General features: G+C 36.9%; 1 protein-coding gene and 1 long non-coding RNA gene across 3 annotated transcripts in view; one reads left to right on the forward strand and one right to left on the reverse strand.

Annotated features, from left to right (window-relative positions):
* LOC107664916 (uncharacterized) overlaps positions 1-6,068 on the forward strand; it is a 28,350-nt gene extending 22,282 nt beyond the window's left edge. Inside the window, exon 3 of the long non-coding RNA XR_001631504.1 lies at positions 5,859-6,068. This is a non-coding gene — a long non-coding RNA (uncharacterized LOC107664916). The remainder of the gene's footprint in view (positions 1-5,858) is intronic.
* Positions 6,069-7,941: 1,873 nt separating this feature from the next.
* Positions 7,942-26,748, reverse strand: part of LOC107664909 (T-box transcription factor TBX4-like) — a 20,665-nt gene continuing 1,858 nt past the window's right edge. Inside the window, exons 1-9 of one of the 2 annotated variants that reach the window (XM_016455593.1) lie at positions 25,181-25,529; positions 21,697-21,842; positions 21,391-21,485; positions 16,568-16,687; positions 15,003-15,150; positions 10,132-10,284; positions 9,941-10,029; positions 9,630-9,865; positions 7,942-8,938 (exon numbers count right to left, since the gene is read on the reverse strand). In XM_016455593.1, the coding sequence (XP_016311079.1) occupies positions 8,292-8,938; positions 9,630-9,865; positions 9,941-10,029; positions 10,132-10,284; positions 15,003-15,150; positions 16,568-16,687; positions 21,391-21,485; positions 21,697-21,840 (1,632 nt within the window). In that variant the 5' untranslated portion in view covers positions 21,841-21,842; positions 25,181-25,529 and the 3' untranslated portion in view covers positions 7,942-8,291. Of the gene's footprint in view, positions 8,939-9,629; positions 9,866-9,940; positions 10,030-10,131; positions 10,285-15,002; positions 15,151-16,567; positions 16,688-21,390; positions 21,486-21,696; positions 21,843-25,180; positions 25,530-26,748 lie in introns of those variants that run through there. The other variant, XM_016455594.1, reaches the window with a different exon arrangement.

Raw genomic sequence — 26,748 nt, forward strand, 5'->3', positions numbered from 1 at the left:
ATGTGTGGACGTATCAACCTCCAGTGGAAGTTTAATTGTTTTTATCAGTCTTGGTTGACTAGGTGTTACCATACCTTACCGTATGTGCATAATTTTACATTTTATTTATTTTTATTCGTTTTAGTTTAGTTTTCAAAACATTTGTTCTATTTTAGTTTTATTTTATACTCCTTTTATATTTTAAATATATAGATTTTTTAAATAAATTTAGCTTGTATATGAGTCCAAATTTCCCTCCACATTTTAATTTAGAATGACACGCTGACTTAGAAATCTCTGCTAAATCTCTACTGACTCAGTACAAATACCAATTTTTGTCTCATTGTTTTTGACATGGTTTTGAATATCCAGAACAACTAAGAAAAGCTAACAGCTGCAGAAACATCAGAATCCAGACTGTCTTTTTGTGTTTGCAAAGTACTTACAAAGTAATCAAATTTGCTGTCTTGGGTGGCAGACAGTTATCTGTGCCATCAGAGAACAGTCTGTAAACTGGCATCTCATTCTCAGCGCTGATTCCACTGCCTGCAGCATATTTGCCTTTTCATACAGCCATCTGATATGTTTTACACTTCTAAAGAGTTCTCAGAGTTACCGTATTTTGCTGTTTTTACTATTTGATGATTTGCATTTCGTGTGAAAGGATGGTTATGGAAAAATTGTTTTGCTGGTTTTGTCTGCGAGGTTTAAAGATTAGAATCTTATCAAACTTTGGTTAAAAAAAAAGGTTAGGCAATCTTATTTCCATTCTATTGTTGCTATTTTGATAAGTTAAAACAATTATACTAAGAAACTGCCTGAAGCTGAAAATATCAGTCAGCGAGAAACCTGGATTCATACATTAAACTTGAATTTTGCTCATTTGATGTGTAGAATTTTATGTGAGGTCTGGGCAACTGCAGCAGCTTTTATAAGAAAGCCCTTCAGTAGCTGTTTCTTTTGTTGTTTGTCTTTAAGCCATACCAAACACACAAATAATGACCTGAATAGCGCTTGAAGTAAACACACATCTGTGACAGAAATGTAAGGCATTTGCGAACATCACACAAATGAACGAGGGAATCTCCGCATTCCACCTGGAAACTAACATCTCTTCTCAACCATCTGAGAGCCGTAAAGCTGAATCACGGTCAGCCAGGCGCCAATTGTCTCAAATGAGTTCCTGTCCAGCTCTGCTTATCTGTACAAGAAACACCAGGAGAGAGTGATTTACCAAACCACCTCCAGGGTCGACAAGCATTAGGACAGCGTGTAAATTATCAAATTTGGAATCAGTTCTAATCAGGTTGACTTTGAATCTTCTGATCCGAGTCCTCTCAAAACCTGAATGAAATAATAATAATTAATTCCCTTACAAATGAGTTAATTTCTTACAGAAACAACATTCTTTTGCTCTCTTAGGACTTTTCAAACTCATTTAGAGTGGTCTAACCTCGGCATCTTTGTTTGCGCAGCCCTTCTACTAATATGCAACCACCCACAGTACTGAAAATGAGGCCTATTGAAACACATAAGGGTATGAGAAAGATAATGTGTTCACTGGCACTGATCATGACATTGACAGCTCGACCTGTCACTAATCTTGTGACCTTTCAAGCGTTCTTCGCATACCCACCATTCCTGCAGTGTTTCAGTGGTGTCCAAGCACGACAGGTAAAAGGTGTATCGCCCTTCATTCCGAGCCTGAATGCAGACGCCTATGTGAATTGCCACTTTATCTGTTTTGCTTGGCTGCTCGTCAAAGGTAGAAACATTGATTTAGATGTAATACAGTGTGCTCCCGTTTATCTTCTGAATCTTACTGGTATATGTAATCTTAACTTGTTTACCCTCATTACCTCTGGAGGGAGTCAAAACAAACTTGAGGGCACGAAGGTAAGCTACACAAGACTAAGCAGAATATCCCCAGCTGAGATTCGGGTTTGTTGTTGAACTTTAATGTTGATGAATGCTCAGAAACCAATGGCTTTGAGAAATAAGTAAATACTGACTAAATATTAATGCTTTAACTTTATTAGCTTCACTTTAGAACATTTTATTGATAGAGAAAAAAGACCTTTAATGCATGTCGTTTTCCTGTATTAGCCACTAAACAGACCCACTTTTTCGTGTAGCTTGTCAACATGAAGCAGTAGACACCTGTTCTCACCAAGGTGCCATATCAGCTCAGGACAGCTTTACATAAGCCAGCAAGGATGAGCTTCAAATCACCTGTAAAGACTCTCTGAGCATTAACTGAGGACCTTAATCCTCTAGTTTGCCTTCCATCGCAGGCTTAGGGCACTTACAGCGCAACAAGTTGGCATTGCTTTTGGCCAGAGGCCCCCGGGAAAGTACATTTGTCCTTTGTCAAATTAAAATTTTGTTTGTACTAAACCCATACTCTTAGATCTGTCTCCCAATTGTTGATATACATGTATTAGAGATTCTTTTGTACATGGAGAAATCTGTCCATGTTGGTTTTCGAAGTAAAAAAGAAAAATGTTAATCACTGTGTTTTATGGATCTAATCTGCAGTTTTCGGCTGAATTTTGTGCTAAAGCAGTTTGTCTAAACAAAATAAGATAGTTTAGTGTAAGAAAAGTGCTTGATTTTCTTCTGGCCCATCTCAATGTGTAATGATTTGTGTAATGGTTTTATTTGCGCTTACGTCTACTTAGATTCCAGAACATCACCCTTATTCCTTTAACGTGTCATATTCTGTGCTAAAACTGATTGCGTATGCTACTAACCTGAACCTGTGAGTTTTCCAGAAAGCCCACAGGTGGACGTGGCAGATGACTCTCGAATCCAATCTGCTTTAGTTTTATTTTTATTTGCCCGGTGGATCTGGCTAATTAGCATTACAGGTTTTGCTTGGCAAAGCGTGCAAAATGACAAACAAGGTTGTATTGTGCTCCTCCTTTAGTCAGGTAATCACTTTTCGATGGACTTATCCCCTCTGCCTGCTCTGTCTGTCACTGGTGGCCTGATCTTCCATAAGCTGTATTTGTCAAACTAAACACTTGATCTGTGCACAGGCATCAGCTGGAGGTGAGGTCTTGGGAGGCAGAGAATCTCAATTGGGATTTTAAAGAGGACAAATGAATTAGCCAGGGGCTTTGCAGTTGCTTTTTCCAGGCTAATCCCAAGATCTTCTCTCACATTTGATGGGATTGCCAGCCTTTCCTGGGAGCAACATTATAAGTGACAGAGGTGATTCTGGAAGACACGGGCCTCAGGTTCTGTCACCAATTTCTTACTATCCATTTAAACTTAACATTACATTTGCACTTACAATGTTGTTCTTGTTTTGTTTAATATGGATAACCAATAACTTAAATTACAACCTTATTTGTCCAACACCTCCATGGCTCTGCAGTAACCTTGTTCAGCCAGTAGAGGGGATTGGCACTCTAGATGGTTGAAAACTGGCAGGCATTCTCCTTTCCTTACACACAATACCTTGTCTATTTGAATAGACCTGTCCCGATTCATTAAACCAAAGTACTATCCACTCCAGACAGCCCCTGTTGAGTCTTTTCTGTCAAGTCTTGACTTCATTCATTTGTTATTTTGGTCAAATAAATGGAATATGTGCTGTAGTAACAGAACTGGTACAAGTGAGGTAAGCATAAACAGTGTCTCGAGCTTAAACAAATTGGTTTTCCACTTCCTTAAATGACTAATGCCTTTAAAGGAGTTCTGATGTGGGAGTTGGACCTGTGGAAGGAAGGAATCCGTTGTTGTAAACTCATTTTCTTCACTAAGATGCTGTTAACTCGAGGAGGTCCCCTCAAGACCAAATGCTGCACCTTGTTCTCAAAACAAGCAATGTCTAATTGTGTAACTGGTCATGTGACTAAGGAATCTGATCTCTTTCCTTTGACCTGTACAGTCGCTCTACCACTGATAAAATACAGAGGTAAGCAGACTCGGCTACTTTAATCATTGATTGGTCGCTTGATAGGTCATGTGTATGCTGCAACAACCCTCTCGCTGGTTGGTTTATTCGGTGCAACACTTCCTGCATTTCCTTTTGGTTCTGTGCACACACTCTAGGATGCCGTGTTAAGATTGGGGGGCTTGAGAAAGGGGCAGCCCTTGGTGTTTTAACAGCTGATTGGCTCTATAGACCCAACAGAAACTCTGTTGAGAGCGCAGAGGTGGAGTATTGAAGTGCACAAAGGCGTATCACGCTTTCAAACACTAATTTGCCATCCAGAACCCGCACTTTCTGCACCCGCACAGGTTCACATGCTAAGCCATAGTTGGCCAGCAAATGTGATGCAACAATGAGGTAATGTGAAGACTATGCATGTGTAGTCCTCAAATCCAACCGCAGCAGTTTTTATAATCATATCCTGTTTTTTTGAAAATCTTCGTATTCCAGTGAAGTATGTAGTTGGATACAGATCAACATTGTTCACTTTGTGAAGCTTTGTTGTGACTGGTTAAATAGCCTTTTATAAAAATTAGGCCCAAATTTGAGCTTGTTTGTTGCCTGTGTTCTTCTGCCATCGCAGCACACTATATATCAACCTCACAGGCCTTTATATAATCCGATGGATAAAAGATTAATCCATCCACCAAACTCTAATCCGCAGTATGTATATTATACAATTATTAATTTTTATTGGTCCTTTTATCCAAAGCCACTCAGCAATGTTGGACCCCAATTTTCTACAGTTGGGTTTATGTTTTATTGGAGTCAACTAGATGTACCTTTTGATCAAGGGATACCGCCTTGAGTTGGACCTCTGAATCTCCCAATTTGGCCTTCCTCCTGAAGCCCACCCTCTCGTCTGAGATCAGTCAACCCCCCTCAGTTCCAATGCAGCAAGACCACAAACAACTCCAGTTTGAGGGATTATGACTTTGTTTTTATTCCAAAGTCACTGAAAGTACAAAAAGCAACTTAGACTTGACAGCATTTATGCCTGCTGCAATGGGCAGGTGAGGCACAAAAAGGGCTACATGTGGTGCCCCTCCCGTTTCAGTCGCCCCCTTTTTTTCCCGAGAGTGTTGGCGGGGTCCTCTGAATGCAAAGCTGTCCGGTCGCCCCAGCGGATCTGGCCGCATGTGGATCGAATCAGAATTATCCACTAATTGACTATTTACTGGGCTCCAGAAAGGCCATAATGGACTTGATATTAAATCTCCTCAAAGTATTTAAAGTGTGCTTCTGAGTGCTCCTTCGAAGAGCCGATTCCAACGTTTTACAAGGAGGAGTGACTTAAGCTGCTGGGTCAGAGAGTTGCCTTGCCAAGGCGGCTCTCAGACGGGATTTAGGGACGACAGTGGGGAAGCTGCAAGTGGAGGGCAAGGGAGATCACCTCCAATGAGTTCCAGATGCCCCCCAGTCCCAATGTAGATAGATACTACAAGCTGGAGTATTCTATGAGAGGCTTAAACCTGGCTCTGTTTTAATGGAGATAGACGACTTTTTATGTGGAAAGTTAAATCGCATGAATCTTATAGGTCCAGTTTGTCTTTTTATGTGCTACCAAAGCTTTGGTTTAAAAAAAATAAATAAAAAGGCCGGCTAAGTTTTGATCAGATGACAATGAGGGCTCTTTTTAAGTGATCCTAGATTTATCAGATGGGATTTGGCAAGGGAGAGTGTTTCACTTTTTAAAAGCATATTAAAGTACCACATGACACTTCCTGTACTTGAACCCAGTCAAAAACAGAACAGCACTCCATTGAAGTTATGTATAATACAATGGCTATTTTCTTCATGCTCATATGTCCTATTACTCTGTTGGTACTTTATGGGATTCATTCTTGGATTGTGTATCACTCATGTAAATCAAAATGTTTTTGGAGAATTTCAAAGAGCCAGAATCTAATGTTCTCATTTCCTCCCTCCCCCTTAGATCTGCTTGTTTTCATCAGCAGTCCAGTTCTCTACAATCAATACCCTGGGACCCATTCGGAGGAATCAACTGCATTTCCCATTTGCCTTTTAATGTACCTTTTATTTTTTATCACAACAAGGCAATATTTTTTATGACTGTGTTTTTCCCTTATGTTCTGAGAAACCTGCTTTATACAAATCAGCAATTTTTTTACTTGTTTGTAGTTAAATAAAGTCACAAAAATCACACGTAGCACTTCTGTTCATCAATGAAGCAAATTAAAACATACAGTAGTATGTATTAGTATTAGCAGATACTCTCATCCAATGTTTTGTTTAGTTTTCATGTGAAAACATTATAACATATTATAGCATATATTCATTATAGAATTATGGATTATTATTTTAAATATTATTTCATACATTATAGCATGTTTCTTGTGATGCACCATTATAAAAAAAAAACAAAAAAAGATATGTCCAAAACAATATTCCGCAATTATTTTATTTTATTATTTTCTTATGACTGGTAGCTGATATTAAAATAACAAATATTTTCTAATAAATTTGTTCTTAAAAACATCTAAACATCATAATTTTAGTCAGAACGTATTATGAGTAACAGCATGGCAACAAAGTAAACATGTCTCAACAACGCAACCAAAAATCATCCAACGGTCCATAGAAACCACATCTGGAATTTTAGCATCTAACACATTCAGGTGGGTTTAGTTTTGAGTGTTTTCTGTAGATCATTATTTTAGATTTTAGATTTCTTGTATTTAGTCTTGTTAATTAACCATCCTATATTTGCTTTCTGCAGTCTGTTCAAACAGGAGGCCTTGAAAACAATGCTACATAATGAACTCATCATGGGAAATTAAAAAAGGTACCGTTTATTCAACATGTGTGCAAAAAAACTGAGATGCCTGTGGATATAATTAGTCACATGCTGAATTAACTTTTTTTTGTCAGTTTTCCCATTTTAGATGATTTAGTGTGAGTAAATACACCACTATATGCTCCCTTAACACATCTTGTTTTCATTCATTAGAACCACAATACTTACCAGTGATACACCATTCTCTTTGAGTTTGACTTGTGGCTGCCTGCCCGCAGAAGCTGTTTTACATTGTCGACATCTCAAGGATTTCCAACCCAGCCAGTTGAGTTTTGGACTTCAGATGAGTTCTCTGTTCTTCTCTGTTTCTCTCTTAATGATCGTTCTTTAAGCTTCCATCTGGTTGAAAGGAATTCTCTGATGTCGCATTGTGCTAATTGAACAAATTTGGACAATGATTTGGTGCCAGACTCACAACTCAAACACTTCTCTTTTACCATATATTGTTAAGCCGGACAGACACAGTCCAACGAAAATGAAGGAAAAGCAAAGGAGCCAATTCAAGACCACTGAGCTGAAGATTTCAAGATTATTTTCTGATGAGATGGAATCTGGAGCAACTTCACCACTTCACAAGGTGCTTGGACACAAACTATGTACAAGAATATGAAAAAAGAATGCAGCACTACTTATGATGAAGGGAACTTTAATACTGTAGAAGTACCTACGCATAGAGTATTTTCTGAGCCAGCTTTAATCTGAGCTGTAAGTCTGGTATGCATTTTTGTTTTTTGCCACACATCATTTGATTATGGTAGAGGGTCAGGTGTTTTAATATTTAATAGCTTGAGTTGCATTACAAAGATTGCATAGCATCAGTACACAAGCAAATTCCATTTAAATGTAATATATATAAAAATGGAAAAAAATATTTTTTTGTTTTAAACTTTATTGCAATAATAGGAAATAATAAGAATCTCTTAATAACACCCAGAAAATTACTCCAACCAATCTTTGGGCTTGGCACAGGTTTTGCACACTAACATTTGAAGAGGAAAAAGACAGCCTTAGTAACTAAGTCTGTTTAGGTTAACTAACATTTAACATAACCCATTGACACTTTTTTCATTATGCTACTAATACACAAAATCTCTCAAGCGTAGCATAATTTCGATTGGCACACACATTTTGTGCCTCATACAGAAAGTCGAAAAGGTTCATCTTAAAGGGACAGTTCACCCAAAAATGAAAATTATGTCATTATTTGCTTTCCTTCCTGTTGTTCTCATGTGACTGTTGTAGAAGAATTTGTTGAAGAATTTTTCATTGAGTGAACAATCTCTTTAATGCCAACAACAGTGCATTAGGTATGCCATTTGTGCTTGGCTTTACCACCTGCGCAACTCTAGTCATATCTCAAATTCAAATAAATACACAGTGCCACTAATTTTAGGTTTCCTATTCTATTAGGCTAAATAGATTTATGGCTTTGCTATACAATTTAGCATCATGGCTGTATGTAAAAATAATCTCATTGCAGTTGTTGTTCAGAGAGTTTGTTGCTCTTAGCTGAAGAGGAATATAGTTGTAGATGGTGTTGTGGGTAACTCTTTAACTGTCAGTCCAGTGCGGCCCAACACTGCTGAGGCCTGTTTGGTATTGATAGGCTGGTTCTCGTGTTGAAGTGGGGCTATGGGTCGGATAGCTTGTGAAATCCCTTTGTGAATGAACCGGCGACCCAGGCTTCCTGTGAAACAGTGAGGAATGTGCTCTGTCACGGGGGGCAGGGCCAGAGGGGGAGGAGGATGCTGAAGATGGTGTGGGTGGCAACACCCGCTGTGTGGTAAACGTGATTAGGTCGGGAGGTGCTGGATGTGGACGCTGCATGGACGGTGAGTGGTGGGGAACCACAGAGCCAGCGGAGGCTGTGCTGTTGAAGTGGGCGGGAAAGGGCTGGTATGGCATAGCCTCCACAGTCTGCATGCCGTAACGAGGATATGGCTGCACTGACGCCCACATATTGCAGTTCAGGGAGGGGGCCGGGAGGTCATCGGCACCTACTGTGCCCCCTGCCTCTCCCTCCATTCCTCCATACATGCATGCCTCTCTAGAGCCCAACGCATCACTGCAGTATGGATGGGACAGCAGGGGTGGATCGTAGGAAGGAGGGGAGCGGAAGTAGTGCTCATCTGAAACTGCAGAGGCTGTTGTGTCAAGATAGGGGCGTTTGCATCCCAGCTCCAAATGCCTTGTATTATCTAAAAGAAAATGTTATATTTGAATACACAAAGCTTTGAAATTAATCAAATTTTGAAAAATGCATTTTAAATAATTCATAAAACTGCAACTAGTCTTAGTTTATGTCAGAATTAGGGATGTACCCATGCCGATAATCTTATTATTATATTATATTACCATTATTATATTGTTATGTTACATGTTATGTTACTCATATTATTATTAATATATATATACTGTATGTATATATATATATATATATATATATAAAGCTTTTATATTTTAGTGATTATAATCATTATAAATGCTACAACTCACGCAGGCTGCATTTATTTAATCAAAACTACATTAAATTCTACAAGTGAATTTAGGCAACAGTTTTATAATGCAAAGTTTAAAAATTGAAAAATAATTATGAGATTGACATTACATTTAACAGTGTTAAATTATTAATTTAATTATTATAGGTTTAACATAGCTAATTATTAAATTATTAGCATTTTTTAAGTATAAATTTAAGTGAACGTTAGATTACTTCAAAGGAAATCTAAATGTAAAAATACAGAAAATGAGCACAGCTGATATCGAATATATAAAACCTGACCGATACAGATACATATCAACCAATAACCTATATTGTACTAATTTTGTGCATCCCTAGTCTGGATTCATGTGTTTTTGGCAAATAAGGTGGTTGCTATAGCCCTGTACCTCTGTGCTTGAAGCAGTGGTAAAGAAGGCTGGATTCCCGGCTAGATGGGAAGGAGTTAGAGAGAGCTTCCTGGGAATCGGAGTTCGGTAGAGGGACGCCACTGTCATACTGATAGTGAGAAACCACCTGCGGGTGGCTACTCGGCACACCTGCACCCAGTTTTCCTGACAGATGGCCATGTGATGAGATAAGCCGCTGCCGGACCATGTTCTTAGAAATTACAGGGTAATCTTTCCTAGGAAAAGGGGCACTTGATCAATAAGATATCTATTTGGTACATTATACAGCATATTTTCAATGATAATCTTACCCTTGAAGTCTGGACACACGCAAATCACCCTCATCGCTGCCACGGAAACCTTTGGCGAAAGGATTGTTCTCAATTTTTAACTGGGTGATCTATAAAAACAAACGAGTTAGGAATTGTAATGTTTATTAAAAACAACTGCAGGTGTGAGCAATAGTTGACACTATTGTGTTATGGGCAGGTTCTGTTGGTACCTTATGGTTCTGATAGGATGTAACGGAGATGAAAGCTGTTTCATGGAAGACGTGAGTGCAGTAGGCCGTGTTCTTAGAGCCAAAGGCATTGTTTTCATCAGCCTTCACAATGTGTAACCTGGGCTGGTATTTGTGCATTGAGTTCAAGATGATCTGAGAACAGAAATGCAGGCCTACATTAGGAAAGAATATTAACAAAAAGAGACCTTTTCTTTTTTTGTAATTAATTCTATTGCATGTACATTTTCATACAATGGAAACATAGATTATTAACATACTGACAGCACTTGACGCATGAAGGACTTTAGATATGTTTACATTTATCTACCTATTACATTAATTTTTATATAAATATATTAATAATAGTATATTTATATAAAATACCAATGGTTAGGTTTATGCGTATGGGTTGGGGTTAGAGCTTTATTAAATATATATGTATGTATGAATGTATATTTAAAATTATTTCAACACTAGTATTGTTAGTGTTACTAGTAGAACACCAAAATTATTAGAACACTAGTATTTTCACCAGCTAAATTCTATCTTTTGCTGTAGTGGGTCAGTAGGAAATATCAGTTTACATTTCCAGACATTTATTTTGCCATTAATTGATTTTTGTTTGCACAAGGAGTCTTGACAACAGCCAGTGCTCCACACAGAGATCTGATCTCATCATCATCCAGTCTGTCTGGAATGACTTGAAGAAACAGAACAAACTGAGACAGACTAAATCCAGAAGAACTGTGGCAACGTCTGCAAATAAATAACTGACTTAAAACCATATTTTAGCTGGTGAAAATACTAGTGTTCTAATAATTTTATATATATAAAAAATAACTTTTATAGCTTTAAGGATTCATCTATATTTAATTTAGAATTTAGTGTTTGATTTCAATTTCTGTATATTTCTGCTGAATGGCACAGGTAAATATGACATTTATTATAATGGGTTTATGTGAAGATTGTTTTAAGTTCACTTAAATTAGATGTTATTTTTTAAAGTCTAATAAATGTTAAAATGAATAGCTCTCAATTATACTGTAATGTTGAATGGCTATAGTCAATGGGTAAATATTAAGGGGGGGGGGGCAGTTTTATAGAGAAATCAGTATTGGTATTATTGATAATGGCCTTCAGTCATAAAAAAAGATGTCATTAAACAAATATAAAAAAATATACTGTCTTTATGTTGTTTGTACATTAATTTGAAGATTGAATGTGAAATTATTGCAATAAACTCAATTTTTGCAAAAATTATTGCAAAAAACACTATATGTATGTATGTATGTATATATATATATATATATATATATATATATATATATATATATATATATATATATATATATATATATATATATATATATATATATATATATATATATATATATATATATATATATATATATATATATATATATATATATATATTGTATGTATATATGTATATATATATATATATATATATATCTACAATACACTTTACATTTCAAAATTTATAAAGCTGTGAATACATAAATACCTGTATGTATGATCCTGTTACAACCATATTGTAGGTTTTAGGGAATGTACAAAACTGTATGTTGAACACTAATGAGGCTGTTAATGTACAGTATATGTTAACGTGACAGGATCAATAAAATGTCAAGAGGTATTGTTCTGTGTTGTATGCAAGTAATCCAATTGGATCGTTTGTGTATGTGTTTGATCATAGTGTTCTAGCACCAGTGTGCTCAGTACGTCCATGTGTTCGGTGTTCAGTGAAGCGTTTAGTTAGGGTCATCCCCAACACAGTTGTGTCAGGGCCAATAAGCATCAAGGCCTTTCCCTTTGTTATGTCGACTCTCAGACAGAGAGTGAAGCAGCTCTCCTCATAGCTGCACTTTTTTAAGAGGAGTTAGGAGCACCAGTGCACAGAGGGCAACCTCAGGTCAATCCCCCCCGTCTCAGACACAGACGGTACCCCAGCCAAACGAATGGTTTGAGCGCTTTATTGGGTGAATGCAGACACATGTGACCTTTGCCTGGTTGGCTGGCTGGCGTCTTGAGGTAATACCATGTGATACGAGCTGCATTGATGATTCAGATACAGGGATGTGCGCTGTCCAAGTATATTAATCATGCACCTTTGTCAGATCAATGCAGACTCCGTGGCTGGCCCTTGCCTTTCATCTCAGTGTTTTCTTTTAATCTAAGATCTGTTTTTGGGAATAGAAGTTTTGTAATGTGACCTTAAAGCTATATGGCCCTGCACTGAAAAAAACTGTTGCATGTTCACTTATAAATATCTTTGGGTGTTTGGTGTCTGTGTGGTCAGTGGCCTAGCAAATGAAATCAAAGCATGGTGTAGTGGAAATGCCAATAAATCACAACTTCCATACATGAAGTAAAAGTAGCTATATAGTTGAGTGCACTGCAACAACCTAGTTTTTGAATTTGGTCATGTGACTCTTTACATACTTTTCATTGTTTGATGCACTAAGGCAGTGGTTCTCAAGCTTTTTTTCCACTGTGCCGCACTATGGTCCAAGTGCAAGTCTCACGGGCCGCACGCATATCATTTACATATTACGTGACCAATACAAACCAACCAGATTTATAATATTATAGCCTAAATATTATGATATCTAATCGATTACATTCATTGAAATAATTAAATAAATAATCCTACTCACCATTAATAAAACACCTGATGCTGTCGGGAGCTGACCAATTTTGTGAAATTCGGCTCGAAAGGAGTAACAGCACAATGAAGTTGCAATTGTAAGTTGCGATTGTAAGTTGCAGTCTGTAAGGCGCGCAACATTACAGAAAATGTGCGTTCACAAATGTAGCCTATGTTGATCCAAATATGGAAAGCACTTTCGAATGTAATAATCTGAGGTTCTCTCTAGAGATGTTTGGCCACATTTCTGCAATTAAGGATGATTGCTGCATAGTATGGGTGTTTCCTTTTGCCTGAACATCTTCAACTGAGTGGCGGGGCAAACTGAAAGTTGATGCTGAAATTCAAGCACTTCTCCTACCTTCACTGCTGATACTGTGACTATTCTTGTTTGTATGTGTTCCTTCGCTGGCATTTTCCATATTTCGTTTTTCTCCCTTGACAACAAATTTGTCCATTCTGATGCTCGGTTTTACTTTAGTTTTAATTTGAATTGAATTCTGCGCTTGTAAGTGATTATGCGAGTACAGGCCTGCTCATGTCTGAAAATAGTATATGAAAAACAAAATTATTTTACATGACAAAAACATTATAGCTTATATTTGTTTAGTACATTTTTTAATTAATGTAAACTAAACTAAAATGAATTGTAAAACTGAAAGTTTTTTTTTTTTTTTTAATTGTGTTCATCGTGGTGGGCTGCATTTGAATTTGTAACGGGCCACATGTTGAGAACCTCTGCACTAAGGTCTTTGTTTCATGTTTGTGTGTTATGGAACAGCTTTGGTCAGGAATGCCCAGTATATCGGTATCATACCGGTTATCGATATATTGGATATTATTTTGTTTTGCCATTTAAAAAAAAAAACAAAAAAGCAAAAATAGTAATATTGTGAAATATTATTACAATTTTGAATAACTGTTTCCTATTTTTATATACTTTAAAAATGATATTTATTCCGGAGATGGCCATAGTGAATATTCAGAAGACCTTACTCGAGTCTTCAGTGTCACATGATCCTTCAGAAATCAAGCTAATATGCTGATTTGGTGCTCAAGAAATATTTCTTATTATTATCAATGTTAAAAAAAAAATTTAACAGCTTAATATTTTTGTGGAAACAGTAATGTTTTTTAGGAATAACAGGAAAATAATTATCAGCACAATAATTTTTAAATCTGTGACTCCTAGCGTCAGCGTATGTTTTGACTGACTTGTGTAGTGAGCACTAGCATGGCTACAGTGGTGGCCTGTATTGGGGCTCTCGGCCAGCCGCAGTGTCCCTGCTGTTGTGGGCGTCAGTAGAGCTTAGCAACCTCTTTCCGAGCTCATTACTCACCCTTATCACTTCCTAGGCATTCAACTAATCCTGACAGGCCAACTTTGTGCCGTTCTGACAGGTTATGAACCTAATGAGCTTGCTTCTGATGTTATTGCATCAGACAAGCTAGGTCCACAAGCTCCTTTGGGCAGCGCTGCCATGGTCAGACTCCTCACCTCTGCTTCACTGTCTCCATTCTCCATTCTCCTACTTTCTCAAGATGACCCTTACCATATCTCTCAGATTAGGTGTATTCAGTCTGAACTGAACAGGATGCAGAATTGCAATTCCAATATATTATGTTATAAATCACAATATTTATAGAGTTGAAATGTAATTTTTATGAAAAAAAAAAAAAAAAAGTTTGTCAAGATAGACTTAAACATGTTCGCTTGACAACCTTGCTTGAAGGGTTAATTCTAATTTAATTTAAATTCAAAGAAATAAAAATTATGGGAAATTAAATGCTTTTCTACCTTAGTCCAGTTTATCCCACAGATTTTGAAAAATGTCATAACCTGATCTTCTGGTGAAACGACGTACTTCTCTCTGGTGAAGTATACTGGTCTTCTCCAATCATTCTGTATACTCAAACTCTGCCTCTTTCTTACATTAAGCTTACATTCAGATCTGCCTCCATACAATCAACAACTGACAGAAGAACCAATCCCCCACCCTACACTTCTTTCTTTTTTCAATAATCCGTTTCACTTGGATGTATGTCACAATACTGAACAAAAGATTGGTTGCTATGTTCACTACATTTGGTGTCACACCTAGTCCAACTTGTAATTCTCTCTTCTTTGCTCACTCTCATCAAATCCAAAGTTTTAATGTCAAAGCTTAGATTTTTACAAAATGATTTGTTCACAGCCACTCACATGCCCAAATGGATCAAGGTGGTTGTTTGTGAGCTTCAGCTTTTGAAAGGAGACCAGCTGTCTCATCCAATGGGCCCCTGTTGCAGGAGAGTCTGGGTGGACGTAGAGTCTTCCAGGCATTGCAGGCTCTGCTTTTCCTGCCACCATCCTATGGAAAAGAACATAAGAATTTCTTTAGTTTTTTGACAACCCTAAAGGGCACTCGCAACATTTGCAAAAGACCTGTAGTTTACAGTTGTTTGTGTAGTGATTTAGGCTCTGTCCCCTAGATTTTCTCTTCTAGTACTACATAGCTTTCCAGCACCTCTGACATCATGCCATAGCGTTTGAAAACTGTTTTTCAGTGTTGCACAAATTCTGTAGGATATAGCAGCAGGCTACAGACGGGCTTTATGCAGAACATCTGTACATTAATGACAGATTCAGAGCACAAGTAGTTATGTCCATGACATTATGGGAGTAAATCCCAAAGATTTGGGGTGGCTGCTTTGACCATAACATCACTACTAATTGTGTGCCTCGAAGGTGTCGCTGAAGATCTCCAGAACCGATGCTGGCAAATGCTGGAATTCCAGTCTATCCCACAGATTTTGAAAAATGTTCAGAAAATACTCGTTCTCGTAACACAACATGCAATTCATTGAGATTTGCGTGCCATCATTATTTTATTTTTTCCATGCTGGATTCAACCAAATCTGAATTATTTGTGGTGCCAATTGTTGCATGGGTGGATAGTGGCATTGCCAGAGGCACAGGGTCACAAAGAGGACAGCATCCATAACCCAGCTGTTTTAAGCCCATTGGTTTTGACAGACTGTCTGCTCTGGCCTACAGTAATTAACTGTGTGCTAATGACAATCCACAGCCAGAACTAGCTAGTATTGCATGGTTAAACTGATGCAGACTGCACATTGTTTGCTATAAAATATGGCTGTAATTTGAGTTTCTTTCAGTGCTGACCTTTGCAAAAGTGTTTTATTGGATAAATTCTCATTTTATGAAAAGTCTATTGAAAACAAGGCCAAAGCATTCTTTGTTGTTTATTATTTACCAACATTATATTCATGAATGCAAAGTATTAGTAAAAGTAAAACTATTGACAATAACCATTACTTCAGTGCTGTAAATCATACAAATTGCATGAATAATTATTTTAATAATTATTATATTGTATTATATAGTTTATTGGTTGTTCATGTTTACTCGAAAGAGTATGAAGTGTGTTAAAAGTTGTAATGTGTAGATAGTGCGAATGGCACCATTTGTTCACTCAAGTCAACTAACTTAGAATCACATAGACTGGAGGAGACAGCAGAGTATAAAACATGCTAATTTTTGTCTCTTCGCAATGTAGTTTGAATAAGTGTCCAGATGCCTCAAGGGACCAGTCACTGTTCTGATCAAGTCACTTTTGTGTGGAGTGGAATTTCCAAAGGCATAGAGTATCCTTAAACAACTTTCCAAAATTTGGTTATTCTAATTACTCTGTTGTGACCTTGGCTTGTTTTTTTTTCTTTCTTCCAGTGCAGAAACATTAAATATAGACAGAGGGATGTTAATCTCACCACTTGTTGTCACAGAACTTGTACCGATGGTCATCAGCTGGAACAATGTCAGTTAAAAGGATGTATTTGGTCTTGGGATTCATTCCTGTGACTTTAACTTTGTAGCTGGGAAACATCCGCCTAAAAAGAGTGCAAATGATACCATCAGGGTTTAAAAAAGTGCCTTACAATTGAAAGAAGATGTCACATTAAAATAGATAGAACTTCATTATTTCAGGTGTTGTTAAACAATGAGAAATAATTGTATTAATTCATTCATTACTTATTTTATTTTATGTTGATTAATAATTTTATTTCTGTTTTTATACCGTGGTTTTGTCCTTAAATGACATTTAGATCTAACCTGGCAGCTTGTTAATGCACTTTCGTGCTCACTGAGGTCATTCTCTTTCAATCGCATCTACACAGGCTTATCCCATTTGTGTCATTCAGGTATCTCAGTGTCATCTTTATTGCTCATTACAGGAACAGCTTTTTTATCCGAACGACTTACGCCCAGGGTGCGTGTGCAACAGCTGAGCACTGAAATGGATGAATCTGTCTTATCAGCTCTTTCGAGGGTTTTAACAGGCCTTAAGTGCAAGAGAATCACGGGAAGTGTTTGTTTTGGGCGGATGAATGCACGATTAGTGATCAGATAACAGCTTAACCTGTTTTTAGGACAGATTAGTCGTTTAAGAAGCACAAAAGGTCGCTTAAATCTCAAAGAAGGCTGCATGCTCAAGCATCCCCAGACAATCCTCTGCAAATCATCTCACACAAATGTCTCTACTATAAAAGGCTACACTTCAAAAAAAGTCATAAAACGTAAAGCATAAAATTCAACTGTTATCCTCGACAACCCCATATAAGGAGTCATGATCTGTACCTGGTACTGATTTGCTTTTGGGCAGATATATATTTTTAGGGATTGACTCTGTTTTGAAGGAGCCGCTCTATATAATGTGGGATCTCTATTTTGTTCAGATACAGGTAAAGCTGAGATGACAGACAGAATATGCTAATATAGCAGACACAGTCATAAAACAAATCAATGGAGCTACCTTTGGTGACATTTTCACATGAAATATCCAAAATAATCTTTTTTTATCTCATCTGCAAAGTTGCAAAAAGATCAAGTCCCCTTATAAATTCAGAGTGCTTTTTTAATGGCAGATCTTTTAAACAGCGGGCAGCTAACCAGCCCTATTGAACCACCCCACTCCTCTAAAAGTTCCACTGCACTGCATTAATTTTTTTAGGCTTTCTAAAGGGTTCCACCAGCAGTCATACATTTATTACGGCAAATAAATGTGCCCTGAACTGAATCAGTTCATTGCATTTGCAAATGCATAGCTGCTCAGGCCTGCACAATGTAAAAAGTTACTGAGAGCACTACCTCTAATACCCAGAGGAAGAGCTCAGGGAAAGGTAAAGCTCCATGTCTGGCCCAGGCCTGCAATCCAATCAATGTAAATCACTCTGGGCAAGAGATTGCAAAAGAGGTGCTTTAAGCCATCAGGAACATCTTAAACAAACCTTTCCACCAGACATACTGTATTCTGATAATGCTGTGTTTCCTTGTCCTTCTGTGTCAATAATTACATTTATCATTAATAACTTACATTTATCATCCACTGTCTTATTCTACTGTTGGTTCCAACATTGTTTCTAGACTTTACAATTAGGTTCAATTAAATGCATTTAGTATGATGAACTAACAAAATAACGTTTACAGCATTTTTATAGAATTATCATTTTTATTTAAACTGTATTTTTAAAATCTAGTTTAATTATACATTTATATTTATAAAGTCAGTTTATAAATATGCTATTGTTCATTTTGTTCTTTTGTGATACATATATTTATACAGCTTTAAAAAATAATTTTTTTGGGGGGTATATGTAAAAATTAACAAACCTAAATGCTGTAAAATATAGTTTAGTAATAGTTACTTATGTTAATATTTTATGATACCTATTACATTAAAACTTACTGTAAAATGTTACATTAAACATTACAAGAGTTCTTGTGTACTTTTATTGAACATGTAGACGTTTTCAAAATATGCAAATGTATCTAAAATAAATTATTCATGTTAAGAAAATACAGTTAGGAAAAATTAACATCAGTATTTACAGTACTAACTGTGAGGATGTAATAAATCTTGAGTAAAACACATTTACTCAAGACTCGTATGTAAACACCTGAGGGATATGTAATGCTCTTTCCATTTATGCAACACTTTGACATAATGGCTGCCACAGTAGATCACATGGCATGTCTAAAGGGGCCTTACAGTGGCTCTGTGACAGTATTCTGTTGCTGTAGGTAGTCACGTTGGAGAGCTGTCCTTGGCATGGGAACAGCTATGTGCAAAATGTCCTTCTTTTTCTTGTTGCTTAAAGGAAGAGTTCACCCAAAAATTTAAATTCTGTCATCATTTACTCATCGTCATGTCATTGCATATGACTAATTTTCTTCTGTGGAACAAAATAATATATATTGTAGTGTTGTTTGGACCTCTGCATTCTTCCAAATATCTTTTTTGTAATCTGCAGAAGAAAGTCAGACATGTGAGCCATGAGGGTGAGTAAATGTTGACAGTTTTTTTTGTTTGTTTTTTTTTTGGTATATATTATGTCAAGTGTGTAGATATCCAAGGGAGTGAAAATGCTTTTTAAATGATATGATTACTTTTTTAGTTATCTCAGTAAAAGCACTGTTTATGGGTGGGCCTGCGCTTCAGTTTATGTGTGTGAGGACGACATTGAGAAATGGCAAGTATAAAAAGTATATCATATCGGTGTCAGCATCTGCATTATGCCAGCTGTTTCTTTTAGCGCTTTTGTACGCCTGTGCTTTCAGTGATTCATGCTATCTGAAAGAGTCGGCAGAACACCTAGATCAAAAGGAGCTTGATGATGAAGCAAGAGAGGTCCTTTAGGGCCTGGGAGACGCGATCAAACGGGGCACCGTGCTTCTCTCATCAGCCTCGCTGATGCTTACTCTGACGGGCTGTGTACAAGTAACACCAGCCGGCTGCTTTCAATAATCATGCTTAGTACTGGGCCGAAGACACGTATGCGCATGTTGTAGCAGAGTTCAGCTAGGTTTCAGCATTTCCTCAAAGGGATATTCTGAGTTCAACACAAAGTTCCATTGACAGCATACATAATGCTGATCAACACACCCAAAAAAAAAAAAATGACTTGTCAAATTTGACTTGCAAAAATCGAGGTTACAATAAGGCACTTAACTTAGAAGTAAATGGGTCCAGTTTTGGAGAATTCAAAACCAGAAATATGTGTCATTTTATTAATGCACTGAATTATTCTGTTAAAACGTGTGTATTACTAGAGCTGTGAAGCGGTTTAAATCATCACTTTCGCTGTCATTTTAGGTTTCATACTGTTATGCTGTCATGTCAACAGAATTCTCAAATTGGATAAAACTTTGCACAGAAAAGTTTAGACATTAAAATGATGCTAACACACACATTGTTTATGTCTTGTGGCTAAGCTATTGAAAGTGAATATATTAATGTTTATAAATGTAACCCAGGAAAAAAGGGACAAATGGAAATTAGTTTTTGTGATAATCAACATTATGCCACAAATGCTGTTAACTGAGCTTGTACTGAACCCAGAATATTCTTTAAAACTATGTATGACCCAGTTTCTCTGCATAGAAAGTAGTGCTATTCGCATGACTGGGGGATTGTTTTACTGTTTATGCTAAACTAAATCGCTTTTTGATTAACTAAAACACTAACATTTTAACATGCTATTATTCTTTGGATTTTCGCCTTGTTTGTGGAATTCACAGAAGCAAAATATTGTCATAAGCAGTTGTTGTTACTATATTACACCCGATGAATTTTATGTAACAGTGTATTCTTCTTCAGCGTTAACCTATACTGTCAAACGGCATGTACCGTGCAGACATGGCTCAAGCCTGCTATGTAACACAAGACCACGATCAGAATCACTGCATGAAATTGGCCTCAATTTTGTGTAATGGGAGCCATCGTGAAGAAACCTGGCAAGTTTTCTCAAGATTTACAGTTCAGTGAATGGCTGTCTAATGTCCTACAAGTCATATCCCCTCAAAAAAAAGAAAATGAAACGGTGAAAAGCTCTTCCTGCTTCATGGCTCGATTGACATATTGAGCATCTTTAACAGAGCCTGGTGTCCGTTATACACTAAAGTATGTAAAATGAAATGAGCCCATCTGTTGTTGAACTATGTGGAAGTACAGTCTTCTGTTCTGTGCACAGCTGTCCGGCTGAACAGTGCTTTGGCTCTTCAAAGGGTTTAAGGATTCTTGGAGCACTTTATCAGTTGGACAAGGGGATGCCCATCCCTCACAATGTTACAGCATTAAAGAAAAATTGTGGTGACCTTTTGCATTTTCCACAGAGAAGCACTGAGAAACTGCTGGCTAAGGCTGGCAGAGAGCATTGACTCATTCTCTGCTTAATATCCAGGGTCCTGCTCTTAATCCACAGGGCACATTAAATCTAACACACGGGGCAGCCGTTTGTGTTTTCAATTAGATATTTGTAGGCACAGGAATTCGGCCTTGCTTTACCTTGGTCGCGTAATATTTTATAAACATTCCATTAAAAGCGCTGTCGCATTTCATGCGACCGAGGCTCTTGGTACAACAAGGTTTCACGTTTGCATTTCTTACTGGAAGTGAGATGGCCTAATTATGTTTTTGTATCCCTGTCACAACACCACTTTTCTCTTTGTGTCTGCTAATGTTTAAAATCTATGAAAATGTAGAATCTGTGAATTTATGGATTGAAATGGAAAATGGAAATAATGCTCTTCTTGCCTGCCTGCTTTGGTGATGATCATCTCGGTTCCGGCCTCATGGAACTTTTTCCATAGTTCCCTGTCGAGAAGAACCACTTTGATGTTTCCAATGTTCTGAAGGTCCACGCACAAAAAAAGATAAATGATGATTAGTTCGTTGTTGATGGAAAAAGCTTAAAAATTGTACTTAATATATTACTGTTTTTTTCGCGCTAATTCTTTTTGTGTTTTAGCAATAAATCTATGTTATGTTACATTACATCTCTTCGCATATGTAAAGACCTACAAGTCAGGCGTCATTAAAAGAATGCAACTGATTGGCTACCTGGTCAGACTCATTGTTCTGGGGAATGCTGGGAGTTGTAGGCAGGCCCAAATGTGAGGAATCACTGGCAAGCTCAGGACGCCCACCCAACTGGTCCACGGTCGTACCTTCATCAGCCACAGCTGAGGCCTTCTCCTGTAGCATTTCTGTAAAATTACAGAAATATTAGTTAAATGATGACTTCACAATTTAACTTTCACAAAAGGAAAAATCATTTCAGGTTAATATGAAAACTGAAACCTGGGTTTTTCCACTTTTTTGACAAACATCTTTTATAAAATAAAAAAAAAATAGAACACTGAGAATGCTCATGCATTATCTCGTTGCTTATTTTATTTTCCTTCTGCTAAAACCTGGTATAATGATGTGGAAAAATAATATATACTTTAAGATTATGAATCTAATAAAATAATACATTCAATAATAAAAAATAAAAATACATTTTAAATAATTAGAATTTCTGTTCACAAAAAAACAACCCTAATACAAGCACATACTTTGTTTGTTTGTTTTTCTTGATTTATTTCCAGTAATTCAGCCGATGTAAATATAAAATAGTGTAAACTTAATTGAAAATATAAAGAAAGAAAACAAGCCTACGAAAAAAAAACTAAACATCCTGTAGTTTTAACACAAGCTAAAATGACCTAATGATATATGTATAATGAAAATACCACAGATGCCATAGTTCCTCTTTGTTCTCTCATAGTCTGCTGTAATTGATTATACACACACAGACAAGACATGGGCTTCAAAATTTGAGAAATAGCGTACATTAACATTTACATTTTGTGAGGGAAAGTCTGTCCTCATAACATGGCCTGGCCAATTCATTTCAAGGCAGGGGGTCGAGATCCGTTTGTTCTGAAGTATCGCAAGATTAAATATTTACACGTCCAGCATTCAGGCACCTCGGTTTTATGGAAGCGTGCTAAACACTGCTGATTCCATTAAGGGAGGTCACAAACTTAGCCTCACTCTCACGCCCCTTCTCTGCTCACACTCAGACATCACACCAGAGAAATGTCTCATTGCTGTACTACAGCACACAGCCTCCATAAATGCTGCCTATCTGCACGGCGGACACCAAACCATTCTCATCGTGAAATCCACCTCCTCCCACCCATTCCTAATCTCATGCATGTAAACAATGTGAGTGTGCGCCCTTCAGATAAAAGGAGAAGAGCGGGATTCCGTGTAAACTCGGGCAGGCATTTGCCAAAGCTAATAGAGATAAAGTCTGACAGGCACCGTGAGGCTACAGCAAGTCAACCCTGGACTTTTCCAGTCCAAAATGTGCCTTTCACTTACACTGTTTAACTAAGCCCAGTGAGCGAGAGCTCTGTTTACATCTCTGTCACCCCAGACATATAATCCGCTAAACTATTCCTGGCAGATACTGCTCTGTGCACACTGAGGTTGGCTGGATATTTCCAGAGCCTGTTGTCCAAAATGTTCAACGCTGACCAAATTATCCCTACGTTTTAAATAAAATACAGTTGTTTAAGGGTGGGCTGCACTATATTGGCCATGCTTTTGTGGTCAGAATTCACCCAGTTCATTGAAATTACTTTTGGAAACCTTCAAAAATCTTTTGTCTGGAACCATGATGAGTTTTCAGGTAGTTCATCAGCCAGTTCTGTTTTTCTTATACAGTTTTGATGCATGTTTTAATAGCGGCCTAGTATCTTTGGCCTTCCATTCGGTTCTGTACCAGATTGGATACAATGTGTGTAGAGAACAGGCCCGTTCATGACTAACACAGTAAGACAGCACAATTTCCTTCCTACGTGAGTATAGTGATATTCCGCAATATTTATTCAATGATATTTTAGAGCACATTAGGTTTAGTCATGCACACTTTTCTTATCAAGAACCTTTTGGCTGTATATGGTTATTGAGTTAGTTATATTAGTTAGTTTTATTATTTTTAAATTAGTTTTTTTCTTTTTTTTAGTTAGTTTTAAATTTTTTGTAGATAAAAAAAAGCATATATGTTTCATTATAGGCTTCTGTGATTGGTGTATTGGTTTTTGGGTTCTATAAAGCACCCATAAATGCTCTTCTGAAGCCAAAGTTGTTTTGGAAAGGAATAAGACCCTTTTGTATTATATTAGAACATTCATATTTAACATATGTAGGTTTTGTTATCCCATGACTGCACAAATTTTATCACAGTGGGAACATGAAAACTGCTGGAAATGGGTTGGCCTTCAGGTGCCCTCTAACCATGTGAATTAAATTGCATTTGAACGCTGAAAAAATAAAATATTGTAATTGGGTTCTATTATAACACAAATTATTCCGTTGAATACATATTGTAGCTTTCTTTTGATTGTTTTTGGATTATGTTCAAGAATTAGTGTGGGGGAAAGATTAACAGTTTGAGATAACGGTATAATCCTTGATATCTGTCTGGTATAACTATTTTAGTTGTGAATTGTGTCTTCGTTGTGATATAAAAGAGTGCAACTAATAGTAATATTTATTATTAATAGATGTTGTTGATTATTAATTTAATTCTTCAGTTTGTGTGCAAATGTGTAAAAAGTTTTTCTTGGTTAATTTATTCCGAAATTTGAGTATTTCACCTAGGCCTACCTAAAATTAAATAGGAAAACTTTATTATTGTTTTGATTTAAAAAATAAATAAATAAATGAACAAAAATCTGTAGTTTAAAATGAGCAGTTATGCGGTATACGTATATGTGAATATTTTTGTTATTTTGCATTCACGTCAATCTTCTATTTATTTGCGATAATCAGTGTATTTTTTACATTTTTATTTCGCACATTAGCATCTAAATAATAGCGATATTTGCCATCATAGTTTACCAAGCACTGTGCCATCCGAATGAATTAAGCTGATGTTTTAAGGCCTTAGGTCTACTCCATCCCACGCGGTAAAAGGATGCACCAGGGATTGACGCGAAAAAGTTTAAAAGTATCTGCATTATCAGATGTAAACAATGTGCAACCAACGATTCATTTAAAATATTAAACGAGAACGCACGTACAGGCCGCAATGCTTTCTTTTATTATAGATCACATTTACACGCAATATTACATGCAAAAACATAAGGTGTTGTAATTAGATCACTGTAGGCTTAGATCACATTTCTAAGCCGTATTAAATAGGCTACTGCAAAAGAAGGGTTGTACAAGGGTATAGTCTTTTAAGGAATCATAATAAAAACAATAGAATGGCTAGTGTACAGTAGCCTATATTAACTTGAGGTTGCGTTGTTTACATCACATGCTAAGACGATCTTTAGATATTGTTAAAGAAAAGACCAAGTCAGGGTTTTATTTATGACAGAGTGACGCCTTCTCGTTGATCACTTAATTTGATAAAGAAGGATAGATCAACTGCGTCTAATCGCACTAATTACCGCCCTCCATGCACACATAAGTGAGGGTTCAGTCCGGCACAAGGATTTCAAAGCAGCATGACGTGACCTACTGAACACAAATGTAATATTACCTCATAAAATATTATGTTCTGAAATCCTCCATATCACTCCAAACCGCAATAATGTGTCCACTGCGACATTACAGCAGGAAGTTACGTCCCGGTGTGGCGTTGAGTCCAGTGCACTAGAAGCAGCTCAGCATCCCCTGTATCTGATCATGAGCAGACAGAGCTGTCTCTTCCCCAGAGTCTGCTTCTGTTCAAATACCGCCGCGAGCCTCGTGGTAACACCGGTGAGTGCCCGTCTCAGAGGCAAATGGTCACTACGTGATGTTTTCTTGGAAACACAAAGTATCCGCAGAACAGCTTGAATTGTTAAAGCACTGGGGTGAATATGTTGGCTCATTCACTCCTTCCCTCCTTCCCCCCGCGCCTCACCGCTGACGTTGCTCTCAATAACACCAAACCCGACACAACCCGATGCGCAGGGTTCACTCACGAACGGTCCTCTCAGCAGGAAAGCAAGTCTATTCATCGTAAAACATGACTTGTAGCCTCGTCTCCTTATTCTCTGCCCCGCATCAATAGTATAAAATGCAGGTATTCAAAATACCTCAAGTATCAGGACAAAAAAAAGAACATTTGGAATGTTGATTTTTACTTGGCATGGGGGAAATTGTTTCCTGTCCCCTAAGACGATTTTGAAGAAAAATATATTTTAACATTTTTGTTGTTGTTTTTAAATGTGGAACGGTTATATTTATATCTTTTCCGCTAGTTCCCCACCCAGACCTCCCCATTACAAATATTTAAATTATAGAAATTCGACTTTACATTCACCCCAGTTTGTCTTGTTTTAAATATGTAGCCATATAAAAAGTATGTATCAAAGTATGTCTGCTCTCATTGCCAAACATTTTAGACAACACTTGAGTTGTTCAAAAAAAAAATAATACTAATTTCCATGACATTTGCCTTTTAATGGAAATGAGAATTACAGAAGAGAACTACCAGGGCAGCAAAGTGACAATTTGAAGATTATAAATATAATTAATTTTAAGATTTTCGGATCATGATAAAAGAAGCTTTATTTTGTCATTACCAATTACACAGTCATTATGTAATAGTTTGAATGAATTTGAAATCATTTGAATTGAGTAGGCTATTATCAAGTACAAGACTTTTTCTGTCATTTTGTTTTTGTCATTTATCAAGTCCAAGGCTTTTTCTATCAAAATGGCATTATTACACATCCAAAAAAATCCACAGCATCACACATTATGCCATTATACCAAGATGGTATAATGTGTGATCACACATTTTACTACACATTATACCAAAATCGACCCAAAGGCTGATCAAGGTTATCATCAGATCTTTACAAAAGGATCTGATAAATGTTTTAACAAAGACGAAACAGTTTGAAGAAGCTTACGATTTTAAGTTATAGCCAAAAGTGCCTCTAATTGAAGAATCACCCATTCATGCTCGGGCACAAACAAGTTGAACGTTAGCCATGTAACAATGTAATTTTTGTATGTCGTGAGCTTTCTATCATTTTCACAGTTTAAAATGATTCAGTTGCTTTGCATATTTGTTCCGCTTTTAAACGCTCTCGTGTTTGAATTTAAAATACTGAG

This window comes from Sinocyclocheilus anshuiensis, unplaced genomic scaffold (genome assembly GCF_001515605.1).
Source record: "Sinocyclocheilus anshuiensis isolate Anshui unplaced genomic scaffold, SAMN03320099.WGS_v1.1 scaffold319, whole genome shotgun sequence".
Lineage (NCBI taxonomy): Eukaryota > Metazoa > Chordata > Actinopteri > Cypriniformes > Cyprinidae > Sinocyclocheilus > Sinocyclocheilus anshuiensis.